Source organism: Melospiza georgiana, chromosome 13 (assembly GCF_028018845.1).
Source record: "Melospiza georgiana isolate bMelGeo1 chromosome 13, bMelGeo1.pri, whole genome shotgun sequence".
In the NCBI taxonomy this organism is placed as follows: Eukaryota; Metazoa; Chordata; class Aves; order Passeriformes; family Passerellidae; genus Melospiza; species Melospiza georgiana.
The window spans coordinates 18536282-18556477 of NC_080442.1; the positions used below are offsets into that span (position 1 = coordinate 18536282).

At 38.6% G+C, this 20196-nt stretch overlaps 1 protein-coding gene across 3 annotated transcripts in view; it reads right to left on the reverse strand.

Annotated features, from left to right (window-relative positions):
- DENND4A (DENN domain containing 4A) overlaps nucleotides 1-20196 on the reverse strand; it is a 48987-nt gene that overhangs the window by 3795 nt on the left and 24996 nt on the right. For 2 of the 3 annotated variants that reach the window (XM_058033169.1, XM_058033167.1), the window contains exons 12-32: nucleotides 19737-19837; nucleotides 18228-18446; nucleotides 17836-17981; nucleotides 14654-14787; nucleotides 13656-13791; nucleotides 12911-13117; nucleotides 12686-12814; nucleotides 12272-12416; nucleotides 10248-10367; nucleotides 8672-8812; nucleotides 6717-7804; nucleotides 5734-5944; nucleotides 4885-4979; nucleotides 3937-4112; nucleotides 3671-3817; nucleotides 3004-3214; nucleotides 2510-2764; nucleotides 1885-2002; nucleotides 1704-1730; nucleotides 1064-1226; nucleotides 129-193 (exon numbers count right to left, since the gene is read on the reverse strand). In XM_058033169.1, coding sequence (XP_057889152.1) covers nucleotides 129-193; nucleotides 1064-1226; nucleotides 1704-1730; nucleotides 1885-2002; nucleotides 2510-2764; nucleotides 3004-3214; nucleotides 3671-3817; nucleotides 3937-4112; nucleotides 4885-4979; nucleotides 5734-5944; nucleotides 6717-7804; nucleotides 8672-8812; nucleotides 10248-10367; nucleotides 12272-12416; nucleotides 12686-12814; nucleotides 12911-13117; nucleotides 13656-13791; nucleotides 14654-14787; nucleotides 17836-17981; nucleotides 18228-18446; nucleotides 19737-19837 — 4034 coding nt within the window. The remainder of the gene's footprint in view (nucleotides 1-128; nucleotides 194-1063; nucleotides 1227-1703; nucleotides 1731-1884; nucleotides 2003-2509; nucleotides 2765-3003; nucleotides 3215-3670; nucleotides 3818-3936; nucleotides 4113-4884; nucleotides 4980-5733; nucleotides 5945-6716; nucleotides 7805-8671; nucleotides 8813-10247; nucleotides 10368-12271; nucleotides 12417-12685; nucleotides 12815-12910; nucleotides 13118-13655; nucleotides 13792-14653; nucleotides 14788-17835; nucleotides 17982-18227; nucleotides 18447-19736; nucleotides 19838-20196) is intronic. The other variant, XM_058033170.1, reaches the window with a different exon arrangement.

Consider the following 20196-nt stretch of genomic DNA (forward strand, 5'->3'; position numbering starts at 1 on the left):
CTTTTTATTTGGCACTTATCACAGAGTGGCACACATCTAATCTACAGATTATTTTTTTCTGGAAGCTGTACAACTAAGTTTGCATAAATTCATCATCTGTGCTCATTTGAATAGTTGGCAGAACTCACCTATATCAATGTTATCTCTTCCCAGGGCAACAAGTGAAAGAAACAGTATTTCTCTGTAAAGGCTCCTGAAATGGTAAAAACCCCAATTTACATACTGCACTGATACAGCACAAAACCATCTCTATTAAAAATAGATTGAAGCATTTAAAGACAACTTATTTAAAAAACGGCATTTTGAACATAACTCCTGATTGTGCCTCCAAAATATTATAATTTCTGAGCTCTGGGGAATGCCCTGGATTCCTCATGGACATCACCCATGGTAGGTCCCCTGGAAGCTGCACCAAGTGCATGCAGAGAGAAACACGCACTTAAACACTCAACCAAATTCCACAAAATTTAACCTGGCAAGTAATTTGCTTTTCTGCATTTTCACATTAGCTTGAAAAAGCAGGCAGAGAAGCAAATAAACACCTTGTCAGTGCTCCAGCTGTTGACAAGCCTGTTGTATATCCTAGTATAAATCAGTAAATCCAGGCAAGAAATGAAAATTCACAGAAATTAATGTTCACCATTTCCACTGCTAATGGAAAAATACCCCTGCCTAAATATGAAACATAACTTCTCTTAGCTCCTTTTCTGTACACCCTAGAAACAAGTGTAGGGTTTTTATTTTAAAACACCTACTAATTTATAAATAACATTCAATAACAAAATATACAGATATATACACGATCCCTAGTTCCCACTGTTCAGAGGTAAGAAAAAGAGGTGGCTGTAAAGGGGAGAAGGAGAAGAAAAAGTAAAAAAATGTAAAAACTAAGTTTGTGGAAGTTACCATAAAAAAAATTTACCAGAGTGATAAATTTTGAAAACACTGGTGAAAAACACTGGGTTTTTTTCTTTAAAAAAAACACACTAGGAAAATATCATTCACCTTAATAAGCTGATTATTGCCCAACTCTGCTCCAGCTAGGCACGTTGGTTTGTCTTACCTCTGTCTTTTAACATGTGGCCACTTGTTGAGCCTCTCCAGTATCTGACTCATTGGTCCATACACATCATTCATCTTGATGCTTTTCACCATACTCCTCAAGAGCTCCTGGTTAAAGGAGTCATCATCTTTTTGCAATAACTGGACCATTGGGTACTTCTGGGCTGAAAAACATTAGAAAGGCTGTAAGAATAAACAAATTCTTTGTGTAGCAAGTACAGAGTTGTAAAAAAAAGGCCACAAAATCTGTGAAAATATTGACATGTATGCAGTGAATAAAACATCAGGTCAAAAATTATCAATGTAGAACACAAAAAGCACATAAAAAACTCAATGGATGCAATGGGCCATGAGCTATTTTCAGGTGTGTGATCCAATACCAGCAACAAAACTCTGAGTAAGCAAATTCTAAAAATAAGAACACGAGCTAAATGGATGATCAACATCAATGAAATGTATTCCCTCTCATTCCTCCCATCCCAGTGAAAAAAAAGCCACTGGCAATACCAGTCAATGATTTGAAACAGAAATGCTGGAAAAGTAAAACTTGTTCAAGCAGTTTACTGCTAAGCACAGAAGCAGCCTCCCTCCCAAAACAAGTCACCCAAACTGAGAATAGCAACACCAAGCTTAACACTCACTCTCAAACAAAAGAGTGCGATTTTGACCTGCAAGACAAAAAGCAGTATGATCAAAAATCACTATTGTAGCTCGTGTGAACAATCCACAAAGACATCTTTTCTCAACACAGATGCTTCAGTTGTTCAAAATGAAAATTGTTCTTAAAAAAGAGCACCAAAATCCACACAGAACAAAACTTACTCTGAGCATTCCACAGAATATACAGAGGCTGCCTTGGATCCTGATGCAATTTCATATTGTCCCATAGCATCTGAATAAGAACATATTTACTGTCCTCTGACATACAGTTCCGTGGAATCTGAACCAGAGAATGCACAAAAACATTTTATTACAAAGTCATGACAGAGGAATTCTGTATTTAACATGTATCTTCATGTCTCTAGGTCTCATGGTAAAAAGCTTTGCTATTAAAACTACATACAGAAAGCTTAATGAGATAATCAGTGACATGACAAACAAGTGTTTTGCCTATTTTCTACAGCCCTAATATCTCAACTTCCTCCTTCTACTGCTTAGCTACTCAAATAGCAACAAAACTGTCTAGCAACTTATCCCCCTTGAAACCGAGGATCCCAAATTACAGTGGGATGAGTAAGAGCCGAACACTGGCCCCCCACAAGGACTGCTGAGCACATGTTCCACAGTTCTGAGCATCTGCCCTCAGCTGACACATTCTTTACCAATTCAGGACTGGGCTCAGCATAGTGCATGACAAATTTCCAAGAGTTACTCAATCATGTAATGATTTCCTACTTGGGAAAGCAGCCATTTCTCACGTGTCTGTGTTTCCTATCAGATCCCATACCTTGGAGTTCTTATTGCAGTGCTCTGAAGAAAGTATCAATCCTGGTAAGTTACTGGGCAAGTCCAAGCGCCTGAAATACCACACCAAATTCCAGAACACGATGGGGTGATGATCTACAAAGTCTGCCACTGTTATTGCATGATCCCCTTCATTTTCAAGTAAGCTTTCAAGCTCTTTCCATACCACGAGAGGACTGAGGTAAGGAACTGTTATAGGATCAGGACTAGGCAAGCGCCATTCCAGGCTCAAGGGATCCTGCAGGAACAGAGAACATGCCATCAATTGTAACTAATGTAATGAAAATAACTGTCTTTACAAGGTCTTATAAATGCTTTTGCTCCCTATGACACACAACAACATCTAAAAGCTACAACTAGCATTAGTTTAAATAATACAACCTAGCATTTACTGCAATTGAGGAAGGTTAATGCTGTTACACATCTCTAATCGATGGCAAACATGAAAAAATGACTTAAGGTAGAAAAACTACACACAGTTGGTCCTTGCAAAGTAGCAGGCAGGCTACCAGTAGGAATGATATGGCTGATCTTCTGGTTTTCCTTCTCGTCTTCTTCCAAAGGACCAAAAGTACTGATGCTCCTTGCTACAGGGTGACTTGTACATTCTGACCCAGAGGCATTTTGCCTTCTTCCTGAGGGGATCTGGATACTTCTGGCATAAACATTGTCATGTTGCTTGGATTTGCTAGAGGAGAGGAAAAAAAAAGAAGAAAAAAGAATCTCAGCTTTTTGTTTTACTGTGAGTGCTCCAACATGTACACAGACAGACAGAAATAAACTGGAAATAATGGACCTGACAGTTTGAAATCTGCCTTGTCAGTCACCACACTCATTTGTGTTACAGTGCAAGTTTTATTCCCTCTTGCACTGATGAAGAACACAAACATCTTCTAAAGAGTTCATAAAACTTGCAGAATTACAAATACCAACATGAATTTTTGTATTAGGGATGAAATGATGCATATCAGGCAGAGAAAGTATGATGTGGGCAGATGAGAGATAAGGGAGAGGCAGCAGAGAGATCCTCTCACAAATCAATCTCTCCTTTTCAAACAATATAACAAATTTATTTCAGTTGATTAAAATACATGCATATGCACAGAGAAGCTGAGGAATTCCTAGGCAGGAAATGCACATTTACCTATTTGAATTGATATCCTCTTGGACAGACATCAGGGATGTAGTGAGGCCAACAGTGGCTGTGGTGTTACAGGACTTCCCACTCTGATTGGAGAAAAGGGATGGGAACTGCATATTTTCTGTAGAAGGGCTGGATTTCAGAAAATACCTGCAGGGAAAGCAAAAGCTTAACATCCAAAAAAGCCCCCCAAGAAACCTAAATCCCAAAAAAACCCACATCCCAATATGAGCATTTAAAATTGAGGAAAATTCCAATATTGTTATTACCGTCCAGGCCGCCGCAGATCTCTGATTTCGATGCTTAAAAAAGGCAGAAATAAATTGCCACAGAAGGGACACGTGGTATTGAGATTTGAATCATCTGCTGTCCAGCCTGCCATGATTTCTTCATCGTGAACCAAACAGTCACAAGTCCGACACCGAGAGCAGCTCGAGATGAGGACCTGCACAGGGCAGGAACAGAACCCTCTAGAACATGTTCCCAAAGCTACTTTTGTGTCACAAGGCACTTAAAACTACAGCCAAAATCTCTGCCCTTTGATGAATATTCCTCCCACTTGCATACAAGTTCATGCTTTAATTGCTTCTCAGATTAAAATCAACCAGCTGTTTAAGAATATTAACAATAACATGTTATCTATAATCTGCAAGCATAAAAGTAAAGGAATATTTATGCAGCTACATAAATTATGATTAGTATTTAAATATGCTTTTGTAGTGACTGTCAGTATTATAAAAATGGGAAAAAAAAGATGCATATGAATAGTCATTAACCTAAATCCAGTGGAGGAAAGGGGGGACCAAAGAAGATAATGAAGAGCCACCTCAAACAGCCTAACAGTGAAAAGTTCTCTTACTAGAAGTTACACCAAGAAGTAGCCACTTCTCTCTTCTGCATTTTTAAATGTCCAGGGCTACTTCACTTACTATTTTCACTTTGAACAAATTTATCTCCACAAGGGATTTAGATACCTGAATTCAATTGCACCCAAAAGCAAAATCTTGAGAACTCGAGCTTAAAGGACCAAAAGATGTGACTGAAATAAAGATCTCTCTAGAGCAGGATTTGAAATTAAATCTACTTTGTGACAGAAATATCCATCTGTCTTTCAGTGCTTTAGTTTGGAGCTTTGAACTTCACCAGAGATACAGATAATATTCATATTTAAAGACATGTTCCAAGTCCATCAATTAAATCAGTAGATCATCCTGTACCTCCATGGCATAGTTCTGGAACACGCTGGTACTGCTGGTGCTGCAGGAAGACACCAGCTCTGATTTGTCAGGTAATGGGAACTTGGAAAGAGAACCTGTTAACAGAAGAAACCCAAAGTACCAGTTATTCATAAAATGTATTTTTAGCACCCTGTTTTTCTGCTCAAACAATACTGCAGTTATAATAAAATGTGTGATGGAAGATGCAACAAATGAGATACACTGGTACGGAACTGTGGAGTGTGAGGCTGCCATCTGCCCAGCACCAACCAAGGCAAAAATAAAAGCTACAAACAAACTATTTCCATATGTTCACTTTTCTCTGTAACCAACAGTTGGTACCTTGGAAACAAATTTTAATTCATAGCCACACCTTCTGTGTGGACAAAACCTAGGGAAGGGCAAGCAGTGCTGTTTGTACCCTAAATTATATCAGAAAGTGATACAACAGTCATGATCAATTACCCAGCACAGATTAGAAAAAAAATCTACAGTCTGTCTGATAATCAGCTTCCACAGTGGCTTCTAGAAAATAACAGATTTTAAAAAGTATTTTTACTACTTTTAGAAAACAGAACCAGACCAATGAAGTTACCATTAGGATGTTTCTATGGATGTTTTCTGGAGCTGTACAACTTACACAACTACGGTGTTTACATGAATACTCAAGGACTCAAAAGATTTCCCATTTGAGTAAAAGTTTTCAGGTAGTAAAAGAAAAATTTACTTCTTCCACAAAAAGGACTAATGCCTAGGGTGTTCCTAAACTGAGAATTATGAAAGAACAAGTTTTAAAACTGGAATGTTTTTGCTCAGATTGATGAATGCCATGCAAAAGCTGTCTCTTACCACACTGGTCAAACTGCTTAGCTGAGCTGTCATGGGAAGCTGAGCTTTCCAGGCTTGTCTTGCTGATGCTAATTCCCTTAATTTCTGAGGTGGTGTTCTCCTGAGGAGAAGCACTTTCAAAATCATTACAGACATCTTCATCAGTGAGAGAAGTAGATTCTGAGTCCAGAGCTCCGAGAGATGAAACACTTGCTCGGTCTGAATTTTGATCCTGAGAAAAGAAGTTACAGTGAGAAAACAAAAGGAAAGCAAACATTTTTCCCCAAAAAAGTGACAGACTTCTGTGTCCCAGTAAATTCCAGGCATGACCCTCCCCTCCTTGGAGGATCACAGACCTGTATCAGACCTAATGCAAGACAAGGCAAGTCCCTCTCTAGGTTAAATAGCCACACCAGGATTCTTTTTTAAAGATTCGCCTAACAAAAATAACTAAGTGAAATCATAACCGTTTTAATCCTATAATTTTTTCACTCCATTCCTACAAGAATTATCATCAGCTGTAGGAATACATTAGGATGGACAAGGCAAGTGTCTCTCTCCATTCCAAGGACTGGGAACAAAAGTAGTTTTGGTTTGAATTGGTAGCAGCAAATAACATTCTAACAAATGACTTCAGATCAAAACTAGCTTGAAATTATTTTGGCAACCAATACAACCAGATTTCCCCCTACTCATAAGAGCAATAAAGACTTCAAGCCAGTATTTGTTTATTTAGTGTTTCGTCTTTAGGTTAAACAGGGAAGACAGAGCAGTCTTTGTTCTGTCAACACACTTATGTTCTCCCATTAAATATATTCAGAACCCAACCTAGACTAAAATCTTATTCAGGATATTAAAATCAGGATTCTGGTATACCAAACATGATTAAACAACTTAATGTACCCAGTCGACAAGGAGACATGTCATGCAAGGGATTCATCACATGTGAGTCGGTAATTAAACCTTTACAAAGTTTTTTCCTTAAATTATTAATAAACATTTACCTTTGCAGATGCAGCATACATTGCAAATTTGGAGTACCACTTGCTTGCTTTCTCTGCAACTCCTTTTCCAGCAGAGAACATGCTGCTTTTCAGAACATCAAACTTGGGAGTCAGCAGCGTGTCCAGGTTGAACGAGGGTGATGACACAAGTGTCAGGGCACTGCTTGTGTCCTGCTCCTTGGCTGGGCTGTTTGGGGAATAAGCTGGGGAAGACCAAAGCCTGTCCCTTGGCCTTTCTTCATGTTTTGCGTGGTAGCTCTTGGATTTGGTAAGGCTGGGTGGCCTTGGGGAGTTTGGGGGAAGGCTGGACCTCCTGCAAGGCTGGATAATGGTTGGGCTCCTTTTATTGGCATTTCTGTCATCAAAGGGTTTTTGCAGCTCAATGCTTGGGGCACGACTGGACAAAGGGCTGCTCATGTTGTTCATGTACATGACTATTTCTTCAGCTAAATCTCTTCTTGCAGATGGAGTAGAGACACTTCTGTCATCATCATCCTCCTCCTCCTCTTTCTGCTGCTCTGTCTCAGCAACCAGCAGAGACAATGGATCAAATCCAGTTTCAACATCTGTTTTTTCAACTGGTTTTACTGGAAAGCTGCTCTTCCTTTGTAATTTTTTAGATTTTTCACTGGAAGTTTTCACTGCTGTAGGTGTTTCAGGTTCTCCATCCAGGTCTTCCAGATCAAAGATAACAGGAGACTCTGTTTTATCTGTAAAACTGCAATCAAAGGCTGCATCTTCATCACTGGATTCTTTCTCCAGGCTTTCTCTCTTAGACTCTAAAGAGGAAGATCTGATATTAAGAGTTTTTGGCCTTATGCTTTTCTGTAATGCACTAGATAGAATTTTGGCATCAGCTCCCAGTTTTTCAACCATTTCTCCAGGGTTTGCTTCCTGGTTGATTCTGTTCATCATGAGTCCCACTAAGCCATCCCCACTCAGGTTCCGGTTCCTGCCTTCCCAGGGCATCTCCCTTAAGTCAGCTTCCACTGCACTTTTATGTCTCTTTCTTAAGGATTTGCTTTTTATAACTTCTGCTTCATTGGCATCCTCAAAAGATGATGTAAACAGCAACCCTACAGAACTCTCTGAAAAACAAATGGAACAAGGTGCTTTATTTGTTGCTGTACAAGAAAACTGAATGAAGTACAGAAGAATGCAAATCTGTCTCATCTTTCCAGCACTTTACAACACAGAGATGGAATTCACTGTGCTGTGCTAGAGGTTGAAATACTGAACTGACCATCCTAATTTTAGGAAGGGACAGACAATAAAACACTTAAAAGGGAATAAAATCATAGAACCTAAAGATCATTTTGAGAGACATCATCAGATCTCCATTGTATTTACTTCCCTCTTTTGGGGACATTACTACAAGGTTTGAAAGCTAAGGATAGCACAGGTATCAAGGAAATTGCAAAAAAAAGCATCACATTCTAACTTCATGATTTACGAAACAGAGCAAACAAAAGGAATTATTGTCAGAGAAATCTCCATTGTTTTGCCAGAGCATAAAGATGCAGACTTTAAAGTACATTATAATATTTCAAGCATAGCTGACAGTATTATAATAACCAGAACTGACATTACTAAAGACTCATGAAAATGTCTGAAAGTGTCTTTTTAATTTTACTGCATAGAAACCCCTTGTTCATCCTGAAGGAATTAATTACTTGCTGGAGATTATATGAAAAAACCCAAGATTTTGGTATTTTGTAAGTAGATGCTAAACTACAGCAAAGAACAGAAGAAAATCTGGAAGTGCAGAATATTGCCATGCGTTCTCCTGACACAGCATGTGCTGACTCCAACCAAAACACTCTCCCCCACTTTTCATCAGCCACTGCTATTACAGCAATAAAATACTGCAAGTTTAGTGGACAACAGGACTTAGGAGCACTCCTCAGAACTCATGAGTAACAGACTGGACAGATGTGTATTCCCCCTGCACTCACCCCTGCTCCCCTGTGCCACGGTGCTGTCAATGGTGCCGTTGAGCCGCACAATGCTGGAAGTGCCTTTGTCGTTCCCAGAGTTCTGGTAATTCAGCTTGGGCAGGCAGTCCCCACTCCCTTTTGTGCTCTCCACTTCAGACACTGCAGGCAGAAAAGGACAGAGTTTTGTAGAATCCAAGGAACATCCCTTAAACCTCAAGTCCCCATTACCCAGTGGACACCTCACAGAGGACTGAGTAGCACCTTGTTGACTCATCCCATGAGGCACAGGTTTTCACTATGGAAATTTAACTCTCAGCATTACTTCTGGAATGCTCCAAAAGCTAGAAGTTCCATAAGCTTTGCTACACAGAGCCCAAAAATAATTCTAAAATATCTTGTGGTTGTAAAGATTAAGACCACCTTTGCATAGAAGAAGTGTAAGAGTATTTTTTCTCCTGCCTTTGCAAGAGCTCAGCTTCACACAGATCTCATTTCCCCCAGGACTACACAGGAGAAATGAAGTAAATGTGAATTATTTATATTCAACTCTTTTACATATGAAACAAAAACTCCATTGCAGGTGACTACCCAAAATAAAGAATTACTTCTCTAAAGGATTTCAGACAAGTTTAATATTATCAAGCTGTTTTCAAAAGTGCAAAATGTTTTAGCACATCATATTATAGAGGGCTACATTTGCCTTAATTATGGCCAAAAGTAATAAATTAGGGAAAATTCATTTTCTGCATCCTCAAAAGCTTTATTAAACCTAAATAACTTGTCTGTAATCTTACATATATGTTCTCATGATCATGGGCAAGACAACTTTTCAAGAAAATTGAAGGAAAAAATACTAGTGCTGGAAGGAAGATTGTGGTAAAAACACTGAACTTAGTCCATATGTCCTCAGACTTTTATATCACTTGATAATGGGACAGTTAACCCAAATAGTAGCAGAAAGTCCACTAAAAATGTACATAATTATATTATTAGGGGAACATTTACTAAGAAGGGTATTTTCCATGAATATACATGGGAATCTGTAGTGCTCGTACCATTTTACTACACAATCTGATCTTCTATGTACTTGCATGAAGTTGATGCTGCTCAACTGCAGCTGAAGGAAACAAGAGCAGCAGATGCAAAACCTGAAGAAATTCTGATACATCTCCCAAACTTTGAGAATTCCAAGGAGCTGGGTAATTTAGACTTCTCAGACTTGCAAAATTTCAGCTGCTCTCCTATTACAGGATTTATAAAGAAACCAGACTGGTAGAAAATGCTTTTCTGTAGATTATGCCTATGAGGCAATTTCATTTTTTTAAAAGACAAAAACATTAGGCTATAATTATCATTAAGCCTTTATGTTCCCATTATCACTTATTTGAAACAGGAGAGAAAAAAGAACTGTAATTTTCCAAGTGAAACCATTAGACATCCAGAAAATTACACTTAGAGAAAGAACTTCAGGCAGTGGCATAAACTGGCATTATCACACTCACTCACTGTGAGGAATCAGCTGTCCCACTTAGCTTTTGCTGGAATCCTTATTTATCCCCAATGAACCAGATATCTGTATTCACAAGATACGTACACGAACTGGAGTCACTCTCCCTCTTGTCCTCCTTTTGTTCTTGGATGTCTTGAAGACAAGTTTTCCCTTGCTTGGCTTCTTCTTTGAGTGATGTGTTATTGGCAGTGTCTGAAAGTCCCCCTATCAGTGCAGGGCACCATCAGAATAAAGACAGTTATGGCATTTAATAGTGTGACATTGTTCAGGGGAATAAATTGAATACCAACAGTAATTCAAAGGCCTCTTATCAAGAACATTCCAATTAACAATGAACATTTTACCACCAAATTAAAAAAAAAGAAAAAAGGATTGGCTTATTAGAGTATAAACTAAAGTGATGCTTTAGAGGATGAAATTAAAGGGGTAATGGGCAACCTTTCTTTTTAAATACTGAACTAGAGCACTGTTTGATTTTAATTCTGTTGCCTGGTTTATTTGATCAAAAGGTCACATCTTTTCAAGAGCTACAAGAGGCATCTAAATATGGTTTCATTTTAGTGTACAATGTTTCTCAGAAACATTAATGTTAACAGAGATGTTAATGCATGTGATTCACATGGTTTTACTCTAGATAAAAAGATTTAAACAATGCGGTGGCAAACATGGGTTTGTCTGCAAAAACAGATTAAAATGAAACTAACCACCATCACTCCAAAACCCCCTGCAAACATTCAAGCCACTTATCTGGTCATTCTCAAGCCAAAACACTGCCCAGGTATAATTAATATGGTCCCTCTCCAGGATCAAGAGGGTCCAATGTAATTAAAAGTTTCTTTCTCTCTTTTCCCTAAAGAGGCTGCACTGAATGGCAACAGACAGGGTAAAAACCTTGTTGCTATGGTAAATATAAGAAAATATTCTGGAATTTATGGGAGTTTTTTGGATTTCCTGAGGAGTCAGCACACATTCCAGCTGTGAGGTTTCATGCAAAGTAATCTTGAAAAGTCAGATGATGTCAAAAGCAAATGCTATTAATTATATAAGTGACAGTTATTTCATTACAGATTATTTACACTTCCTTGGTTTACATAGTCTGAGTTGCAACCAACATTGCTAAGCTCTTGTACAGTGCTTTGCATGGCTGCCTTTCAATGAAGTGGTTTATCAGGAAGCTCAACTCCATGAAGAACAGGCAGAAATAAAGCAAAATTGTTCAAGGCCATCCATGAGGTTAATGATAGAGCCAGAAATAGGACTGGAGTCTCTGGGGTCCAGAGAAATAATCGAGCCATAAGGCCATCATATATGTTCTGTTTGTCAGGGCAAAGATTTATCTGTACACATTTGGAATTACAGAACAGCCCTGGATGGAAGGACTTTGAAAGCTGAGTCAGATGACCCACATACATTTATAAAAGTATGTTGTAAAGGTCTTCCAAGGTCAGCCTGCCCTAAACTAAACTGCATTGCTGCTACTTTACAATGTACTATTGTACTTTACTACCAGGAAGTTATAAATACCATGGAAAGCAGTACCTTTAAAAAATACCAATTACAGGCATGGCCATATCACCATTTGATGCTCACATTACCTAAGTTTTCACTGGAAAGAAAAGGAAAGAACCCCCAAAATTTACAGCCTCACATATTTTACTTATATTCTAAATAAAAACAAACATGATCACTGCAGGTGGTAGGCAGAACCTGCAACCAGTACTGCAAACTCAAGGACTAGTTCTAGTTGCCTCTCAGCTAACATAAAAAAAAGGGGAAAATTAAAAAAGCAAGGCTGGACAAAATTTTCTGCCAATCAGGCTGGACAAAATTTTCTGCCAATTATAAGACTAGTTATTAGATGAACTAGGATAATTATAACAAATTTCAGTTTCATATTTTGTCTCCATTTGTCTCATAAATAGCTGATATAATAAGTGAATAGATTATTTCAGATTCAAAGGCAAAGGAGACTGCTTTTAAAAATTACACAGGAACTACTGCCTTTTTTCTCTAAAACAGTTTTATCAAGCTCATAAAAGAAAGATTTTTGAAATAAACTTCCTCATCAGCATGAAAATAAAAAAACCAGAAGGATGTGAAAACTTTACCAGAAACAGATGTATGTGCAGCACTTGCTGGTAGCTTTTTCAATGCTTTTTTAAACTGTGCTATTCCTAAGACAACATTTCGTATTTTCATCCAGAGGAAATAGCCACCTCGATTGCTTGAAGGCCAGGTGCTTTCCAAAACAGCCTATTTTGAAAATATCAAAATCAAGTCGTCATCTTCAGGAACAGCGAGGTGTGAAAACAGAAGATTAAATTTCAGACTGAGTTACACTGGCAGTAATACAGCAGATTTCTAAACCTACAAAACCAAAACCCACAAAATGATTCTGTCTTGGGTTTCTCCAACTCACAAGAAGTGACAGAACCACACCTGAAGTGCTCTGTAATTTTTCTCCCTTCTATTTGCCTGGATCAAAATGCATTTTTGTCCCCCCCATCCTCTCTCAAGCACACCTTGTTGTAGTAGCCATAGGTGATGGCGTTGGGGTCGATGCCAGCCTTCTGCATCTCGAAGAGCACGCGCACCGCCAGCACGGGCTGCCCGTACTGCCCGCACAGCTGCATCAGCACGCGGTAGCACACCTGCAAACACACACCTGTGAGCCTGGGCCCCAGCACTGCCCTGGGCTCACCCCACGCAGCCCCCATGGGCTCCTTCTGCAGCTGGGGCTGCTTTACCTCGTCAGGTGGGTCTATTTTCTTGGTGTGCATTTTCTGTAGCACGTCATAGGCAGTTCTGAGAGCCCTGACTTTGGAGTGGCAGACCTTCACATAGGCAGGGAGGCAGATGAACCAAAGGCCGTAGCAGTGACGGAGTAAACACCTGGACCACATCTGGGGGATGGAGGAGTACTTCTTGGCAATTTTGTGGGCAGATTTAATTTCCTGGAAAGAAACACAGATTATTTGTGTATGTTTATATCTACATCACACAAAGCTACACGTTAAAAACCGAACATGTACTGTTATATTTATGGAAACTGCAACGGTAATATTAACAATAGAATAAAGTGGAAAGGAATATGAAAGCAGTGAGAGTGACACCAACAACAGTCATTGTGCAATATTCCACTGCTAAACCCTTGCATTTCTTTAAATCTCTATTACTTTGAAAGTTAGAGTCCCTCAAGGTCCTGGCCAGGGAAATGCAGTCAAGAAGTGGACATGGAAAATTCATGGAGAACAGTGTGAAGAAAGGGGAAGGGGCAGGGACAGCACAGCAAGCAACAACCTGTACAGAGGCCCTTGTATGGTGCAGGCAAGAAGCACATCCAAACAGTTTACACAGTGACCTTACAGTCACCAGATCAGTGAAGAACTGAAGAACCACCAGGCTGCAGGCACAGCCAGTCAAGCTGTCACAACCCAAACTCAAGCTGTCCCCTTCTAGAGCACCTCACATGCCAAGAACACCAGCAAGTACCTGTTTAGTTCTTCTGAACATTGGTGATGGGCTGTTGGGGCTACTGGCTTTTGAGGACAGTTTGTTATTTGGTGCTCTGAGAAATCCTTCAGGTCGTTCAAACAATTCTAGCTTTAATACTGGAAATCCATTATAACTGTAAGACAAAAGTGTCAATTCTGGTAAGTCAGCTCCAAAGCAAACACATCACATAATAGCAAAGGAAATCAACTACACACTTGCACCAGAGGCTTCCCAGGAAATAAACACAAAAGTAAACCTTTCATGACATCTCTGACAGAAGTGGTTCACTAATCCCTCAGCATGGGTTCATATGCTTGCACAAACAGACTCAACCTGTTATTCAGGTTAGCAACTTAAACTGACAAACATATTTACTGTCATAACATTTTCTTTAAATAATGTGTCAAATGCATTAGTATTGATTCTAGTTAATAAAATAAAATAATCTGTGTGGCTTAGCCCCAGTGAGCATCACATGACTGAGGCTTATGAAAATCAATGGGAACAATATCAAACTATCTAAAATATTAAATCAGATTAGATATGGAAATATTTCTCAGAAATAATGAAGAAACTAACAAACTCCTCTGACACAATTACTATATTAGTAACACTAGTCTTCAGCAATTCTTTGACACGTACCCTCTCCTTCCAAAGAGTATCCACAGTTTGTATCATTATCAGTAATAGCAGAAGGACAAAAAAGGAAGATTGGGTCCACTAATCTCAACTTTAAGCTTAAAAGGTGTCAACAGGCAGCACAATGAAATGTGATCATTACCAGCTTTATTAATTATTATTGTTTCTGTGTGTACACACAAAATTAAAACTTCTAAAGAACTGCCACAACAGCCATTTCACACACATCTTTTACATGAGCAACATAAAGGGACAGGAAAAATCTGTACTTGCTGACTCTCACAAAAACCTAGAAATTAGACTCTACAAGGGCAGCTGTTAGGATTGGCTGGCATCCTGCTGTGTCCTCAGGCTACCTGTATTGCAGAGGGTGCTCTTCCCCATTTGGCAGATGAGGGATCTCAGGGGGTGTTATGAAAACTGTGTGCTCACTCTTGTAGGACTCATCCAGCTCTATAAGTCGTGTTTCCCCAGTTTTGTCCATATCTACCTGGAGGAGGAAGGTAAAAGAAAAAGTAGTTACCAGAGGCATTGCATTTTCTGCTGTTAACAGCTGTATGATCAACAGGACAGTCTGCATTAGCTTCAAAGAGTAGCACTTTAATGAAAGGACACCTTGCAAAGTTACAATGACAATAATAAGTGTGGCATTGGTTTTGTGAACTTCATCCCAACTCAATAATGAGTGCTTAATGGTATAGTCTGAATTGCCTGTTTCCAGGTAAATATTTTAAGGAGTATGCAGAGATTAATCCTTCTGAACACAACCATTCCTAGAACTATGCTTCCAACAGCAGGAGTAACTTGAAATTTAATTTTAAATATGAAAATAAGGTATTTTCCTCTCTTTTAACCACTAAAAACAATACCAAGCTTTATCAAATTGTCTGATGCATACAGAAGCTACTACTAGCACCATCCACAACTGCAGTCACCTCACAGCACTTAATGTCTTGACAGTTTGCAGAGACTGCAGAACTACACAAGCACTGCAAGAGAATGAAATATAAACGTGTGACCTTACTGAAGTTTAAGGGAGACAGACACAGCTTTGTTTTTCTAATTTAAATTACTTAAATGGTTTAAATGGCAACCAAATGACAGCCAAATGGTAGAATACTTCAAAGAAATGAATAAGCAACCTGTGGAACCCAAGAATGCATGTTTTTATGCCTTAAGAATTTGGCAACAGAGAGTTAATGTATAAAAAGAAGCATATTCCACAGTTCTCTCCCTCCAGTGAGGTGCAAATATATCAAGTAGTTTCAGTAAAATTCTTGAATATTTAAAGTTTGATAAACATACAAAGAGGTGTCCTTAATTACACATTTTGCTGCATGAGACAGATGGAAAGCATTAGCAAATTGAACCAGCCAAGTAGCAAGAACATATGGCTCCTGAGAAGGAGCAGTAAACGAAACCTTACTTGCAATTTAAATACTTCTAAGGATGTAAAAATCCCACAGCTACAAGTTTTACTAGTGAAATATAATAAAGTCAGTAGCTTAAATGTGTGTTGAATTGAGGTAATTTTTGAATTCCTGGAAAAATGAAAACTTGTGAGACAATTACACTGTATCTTTCAGTTGACAAAATGGGTAATCAATTACAATCTGCTGCTTGTCTAGGACCAAATAACATAGAAGAGATTACTCTTCATCTTAAACTATTCTCACAAATTATTTAAGATAGGGCTTAGTTGATATTTTATAGATAACTAATTTCACATACATAAAATTTGTCTCAAGGCAGTAGTCTGTAACTACCCAGAAGAAAGCACTGTATCACCTTTCAACTGATGACATCACTCTCTCATCCAAAACCCTGTCAACTACTGGTTCACCTAATAAAAGATTAAATATAAATATTGGCTTTACTGGAACAATTTAACTTTGATATCTGGTCTTGGCTACAGCTTGAGTTGGTACAGCAGCCCTTGCTATACTTCCACCTTTTGATTCTGTATGTTGCTGGTAAGAATATCAGAAATAAGGAGAAATCAGGGAGGAGAAGCAGAAAAGGGATGAGGCAAATATATCACTGTTCAAAGAAATCCTACATGGGAACCTGCTCCCTCAGTCAGTGAATATCCAGTTTCACAAGCAATTCTAAAGCCATAGCAAATCCTTAAATCATTGCAATGCCAGTGCCACAGTTTCCCCACTCTTATCCCTGGCACAGAAGTAGCCATCCCATTAATAAACCTGAATAAAATCCTCACTGCCAGTAATGGAAGCTGGGGAAGTGTACGTGCATTCTGGAAAATTTGCTCTCACCAAACTGTCACGAGCATTTTTATAGTGGAAAGAAGCTGTCCAGGGCATCAAGTAGCAAAATACCTGGCACTAGGACAGACAAGTCTCTGTTTCAGCTGTACAAATGGCTACTTAACCTTTTCTAAAAGGTGAAAGCTGCAACAGCTCCACAGATTATGTGCAGTCTCACAGTGACATCAGCAACCTAAGCATGACTTTTTGGAAAGAGATGTCTGAGTTCCCAGACAAGATAACTTTAGTTTAGGGCATCAACTCCAGCACCCTCACAAACCATTCTATAAAATGAAATGCATCAGATAGAATTTGACACTTACAGTCACTGCATTCTGAATAAACATCCTTTTTAACATCAGCCAGAGAACTAAACTGCAGCACAGAGGAAACCAAGTGCTGCTCAGCAGTTCAGTCACTGGGGTCTATTTCTGTCCAGGAGAGCTCCTGTTTCATGCACAAATTGGCACATGGCAAAGCAAGCACTATGTGATGAAGGGTTTCTAACAGAGCTATGGGATTGACTCAACATTACAGAAATGTTTGTAACTAATTCCATTTACAAGCCATGAATACCTGCAAATCATACTATAGAACTGGGAAACAGAGTTTTGAAAACTGTTACTACTAAAATATTGAGACTAGCAAAAACCAGAAAGAGCCTTAAATATCATTATTCATGCTTTCACATTTCTCTTAAAATTCACTGTTTTCAGGCTTATTTTCAAAACAGCTCCTTTTAGCTCTTCTGCACTTCCATGGAAAAAAAAGTCATAAACAGGAACTGTAAACAGCATTTATCAGTCTTCAGTATTAATTCCCAAGGAACAAACAGCAGGTGACATACTTTCCAGGAAATCCCAGACAACTGCACCCTGCTTAAGCAGCAGTGTCCCAGAACAGAGCGGTACAGGTCACCAATAAGATGGCAACAAGGTGTGGAACTTCTTAAAACATCCACCAAAATAGGGATGTAAGATTCTGGGTTTCAGTTCAGTTCTCCTTCTTGCACTTCTTACAACAAGCTAGTATTTCAGAAGTGTACATACCAGTGAAAATTAGCACCTCTAATTTGTTCTCATGGTATTTCATTTACATTCAAGAATGTGAAGCAAAAAAGGAAATGAAGCCCAATAAAAAAGGAAAATGGCTACAATGATGAGAAAATAGGAAAACAAAAGCAAAAACAAACTTGCAGTTCAAATGCATTTTGGTAGATAGGCAGACAACAGCAGAAGTTAAACACTGTAGGCACACCAAGATCTGCTTACTTTATCCACACAGTCATCAAAGAAGGCAAGGCTGGCATCCTTGTCACTGACAAAAGAACATTCCTCAATGAAGCGAATGAACATCTGGGTTTTGGTCATCAGGGTGTAGAACTTCTGATGGGAACGGTCTCTGCTCTTCAGGAACCCTGCAAAGTGCAATCAGCAGCACTGTCAGAATGCACAGAAGGGAAAAGCCTTCACCAGAACTCACTGGTAGCTCTACCCAAGTGCAAAAAGCTTCCTGCAATCTTTGCCACTACTGTGCAATTTTGTCTTCACTTATATTTTCCCCCACCATTTACAACACTAACATGCCAATGTTTTATTCTGTAGATAAAAGAGAATATAAAATAATAAACTAATACAAACAAAACAAATTTATAACTTTTCACCTTGTAGTTCAAAGAGAGAACTTGCATCTGTGGCTGTTTCAGAGGGTGCCTCCGTTATTGGCCTGAGGTAAGACCTGTAACCTTTTAGGATTGAAGCCATGAAACAGAGAAATGCTTCCTGGATCTCCAAATCTAACAGATGCAATTTCTTCCCAGAATTAAAATCATAATCATTCATTGCCAATTCCATTAATGCATCTTCTCTTGGTCGCTGTTGCACTGTAAACAGAACAACATTATAGTGTTTTAATTTTTTTCCCCCCTCTCAATACTAGCCAAAAATATTCTCTTTAATTTACTAGATTCAGTGATTAGTGAACTCCATTACATTTAAAATAGGTTAAAATATATCCAAATTCACTCAGGACATGAGACAGCGGATTCAACTTGACCTTCTGTACCTCATGTATCTGTGGCTAACACCAAAAGCAGGATGCACTGGCCTGCTCAGCACAGGAGTTACTACAGTACCAGGGAACCAGTGAGGACAGAGCTTTAAAAAGCCCTCAAAGAAAACTGTTTGTAAAACCATGGAAAAATTTAGACAGGAGCTGATTAAAGAAGCATATTTTCAGGATAAACACATGGATGAGATGTATTTTTTTTGATTGTGCCTTTCATTTCAAAAAGCAGATAATGCACATTCATTACTGACATATACAGAAAATCACCACTTAAGAGGCAAAGTGGAGCCATTGAAACACAGCACCGCAAAATGCTGCTACAGACAAAATGTGGCTCTACAAAAACCTGTGCTCTTTAAGTATGTGCATCAACATTTTAAAGCCATCAGAACTCTAGCTGAGACTTCACTGCTACACACAGAGTTTGGTAACATTCTAATAACATCTCAGGAAAGTGAAAGGATCATTTTGTCACTGTCTTTCCACATCATATAATTACAGCCAACCTTACCTCGATATCATTTTTAAGCAACCTACTCTGTAATAAGATTTAAGTTCATTACCACTCTATTTTTACATACAGAACATAAGGTTTAGAATTTTTTCTAAAAAGCCCTTGCAGAAAAATGTATCAAAATTCTGAAGCATCAGATAATTTTCACCACCCATCAGCTATACACTTCTTTGTGCAGCATATCCCAATAAACTGTTTCTGTAAGCTATAATCAGGACACAAATTCTTGCGAGCTCAACAGCTAGGATTGTATAAAGAGCCTTTTAAAAAAGTGGGTTTTTTTTTTAATGAATTTCACTAAAACCACCCCTATCCAGCTTTTTTTTTTTTTTTTTAATGAGGCTAACATTCATAGGAACGGATATCTATTGAGTATTGTCCTCAGTATAGTTATATATGTGAAGTCTCTTCTGTCCCAGAATTCCCCACACAGTTTCTAATCTCTGGATTTAGAGCACAGATTTTGCTATTCTGTAAAAATAAATATTTAGTGGAACTGATAACTTTGGAACATATTTAAATAGCTACATTTATCTGTTTTTGTGGCACACTGTGCCCAGTGTAAAGTTTACTATGTACTTTCCCACTCACATTCTGCCAGTTGCTGATATAAAGTATTCAAAGTGTTCATCAGATTTTTACAAGGTTTCTTTGGTAGGATCTTCCATGCAATAGTTTTCTTGTCTCCAGTTCTGGAAAAAAAAACAAGCCATTCACTGAAATGTGTTGAGGTTGTTCCATCACACCAGAGAAGGAAGTTTCACTCCATTAAAACTTGACTGAGAAGGATTGCAAACCAACTAACAAAGTCAAATTTGATTTACTGTGTGGAGATCTGATCAGAGCCATCCAACCAGTGCCCCGTATTTCAGGGTGATGATTACACTGCCACACTCTTCAGAACTGAAATCAATCCAGTTACAACTCACCAGAGATGGATTAATGGTATTAGGCACCTGTTATTGCACCAGCAACCACCACTCATGCCATGTTCTGAGCTCTAATTACTTAAACTGGCACAGACAGAAGGAAAAGAAGTTGAAAGAAAAAC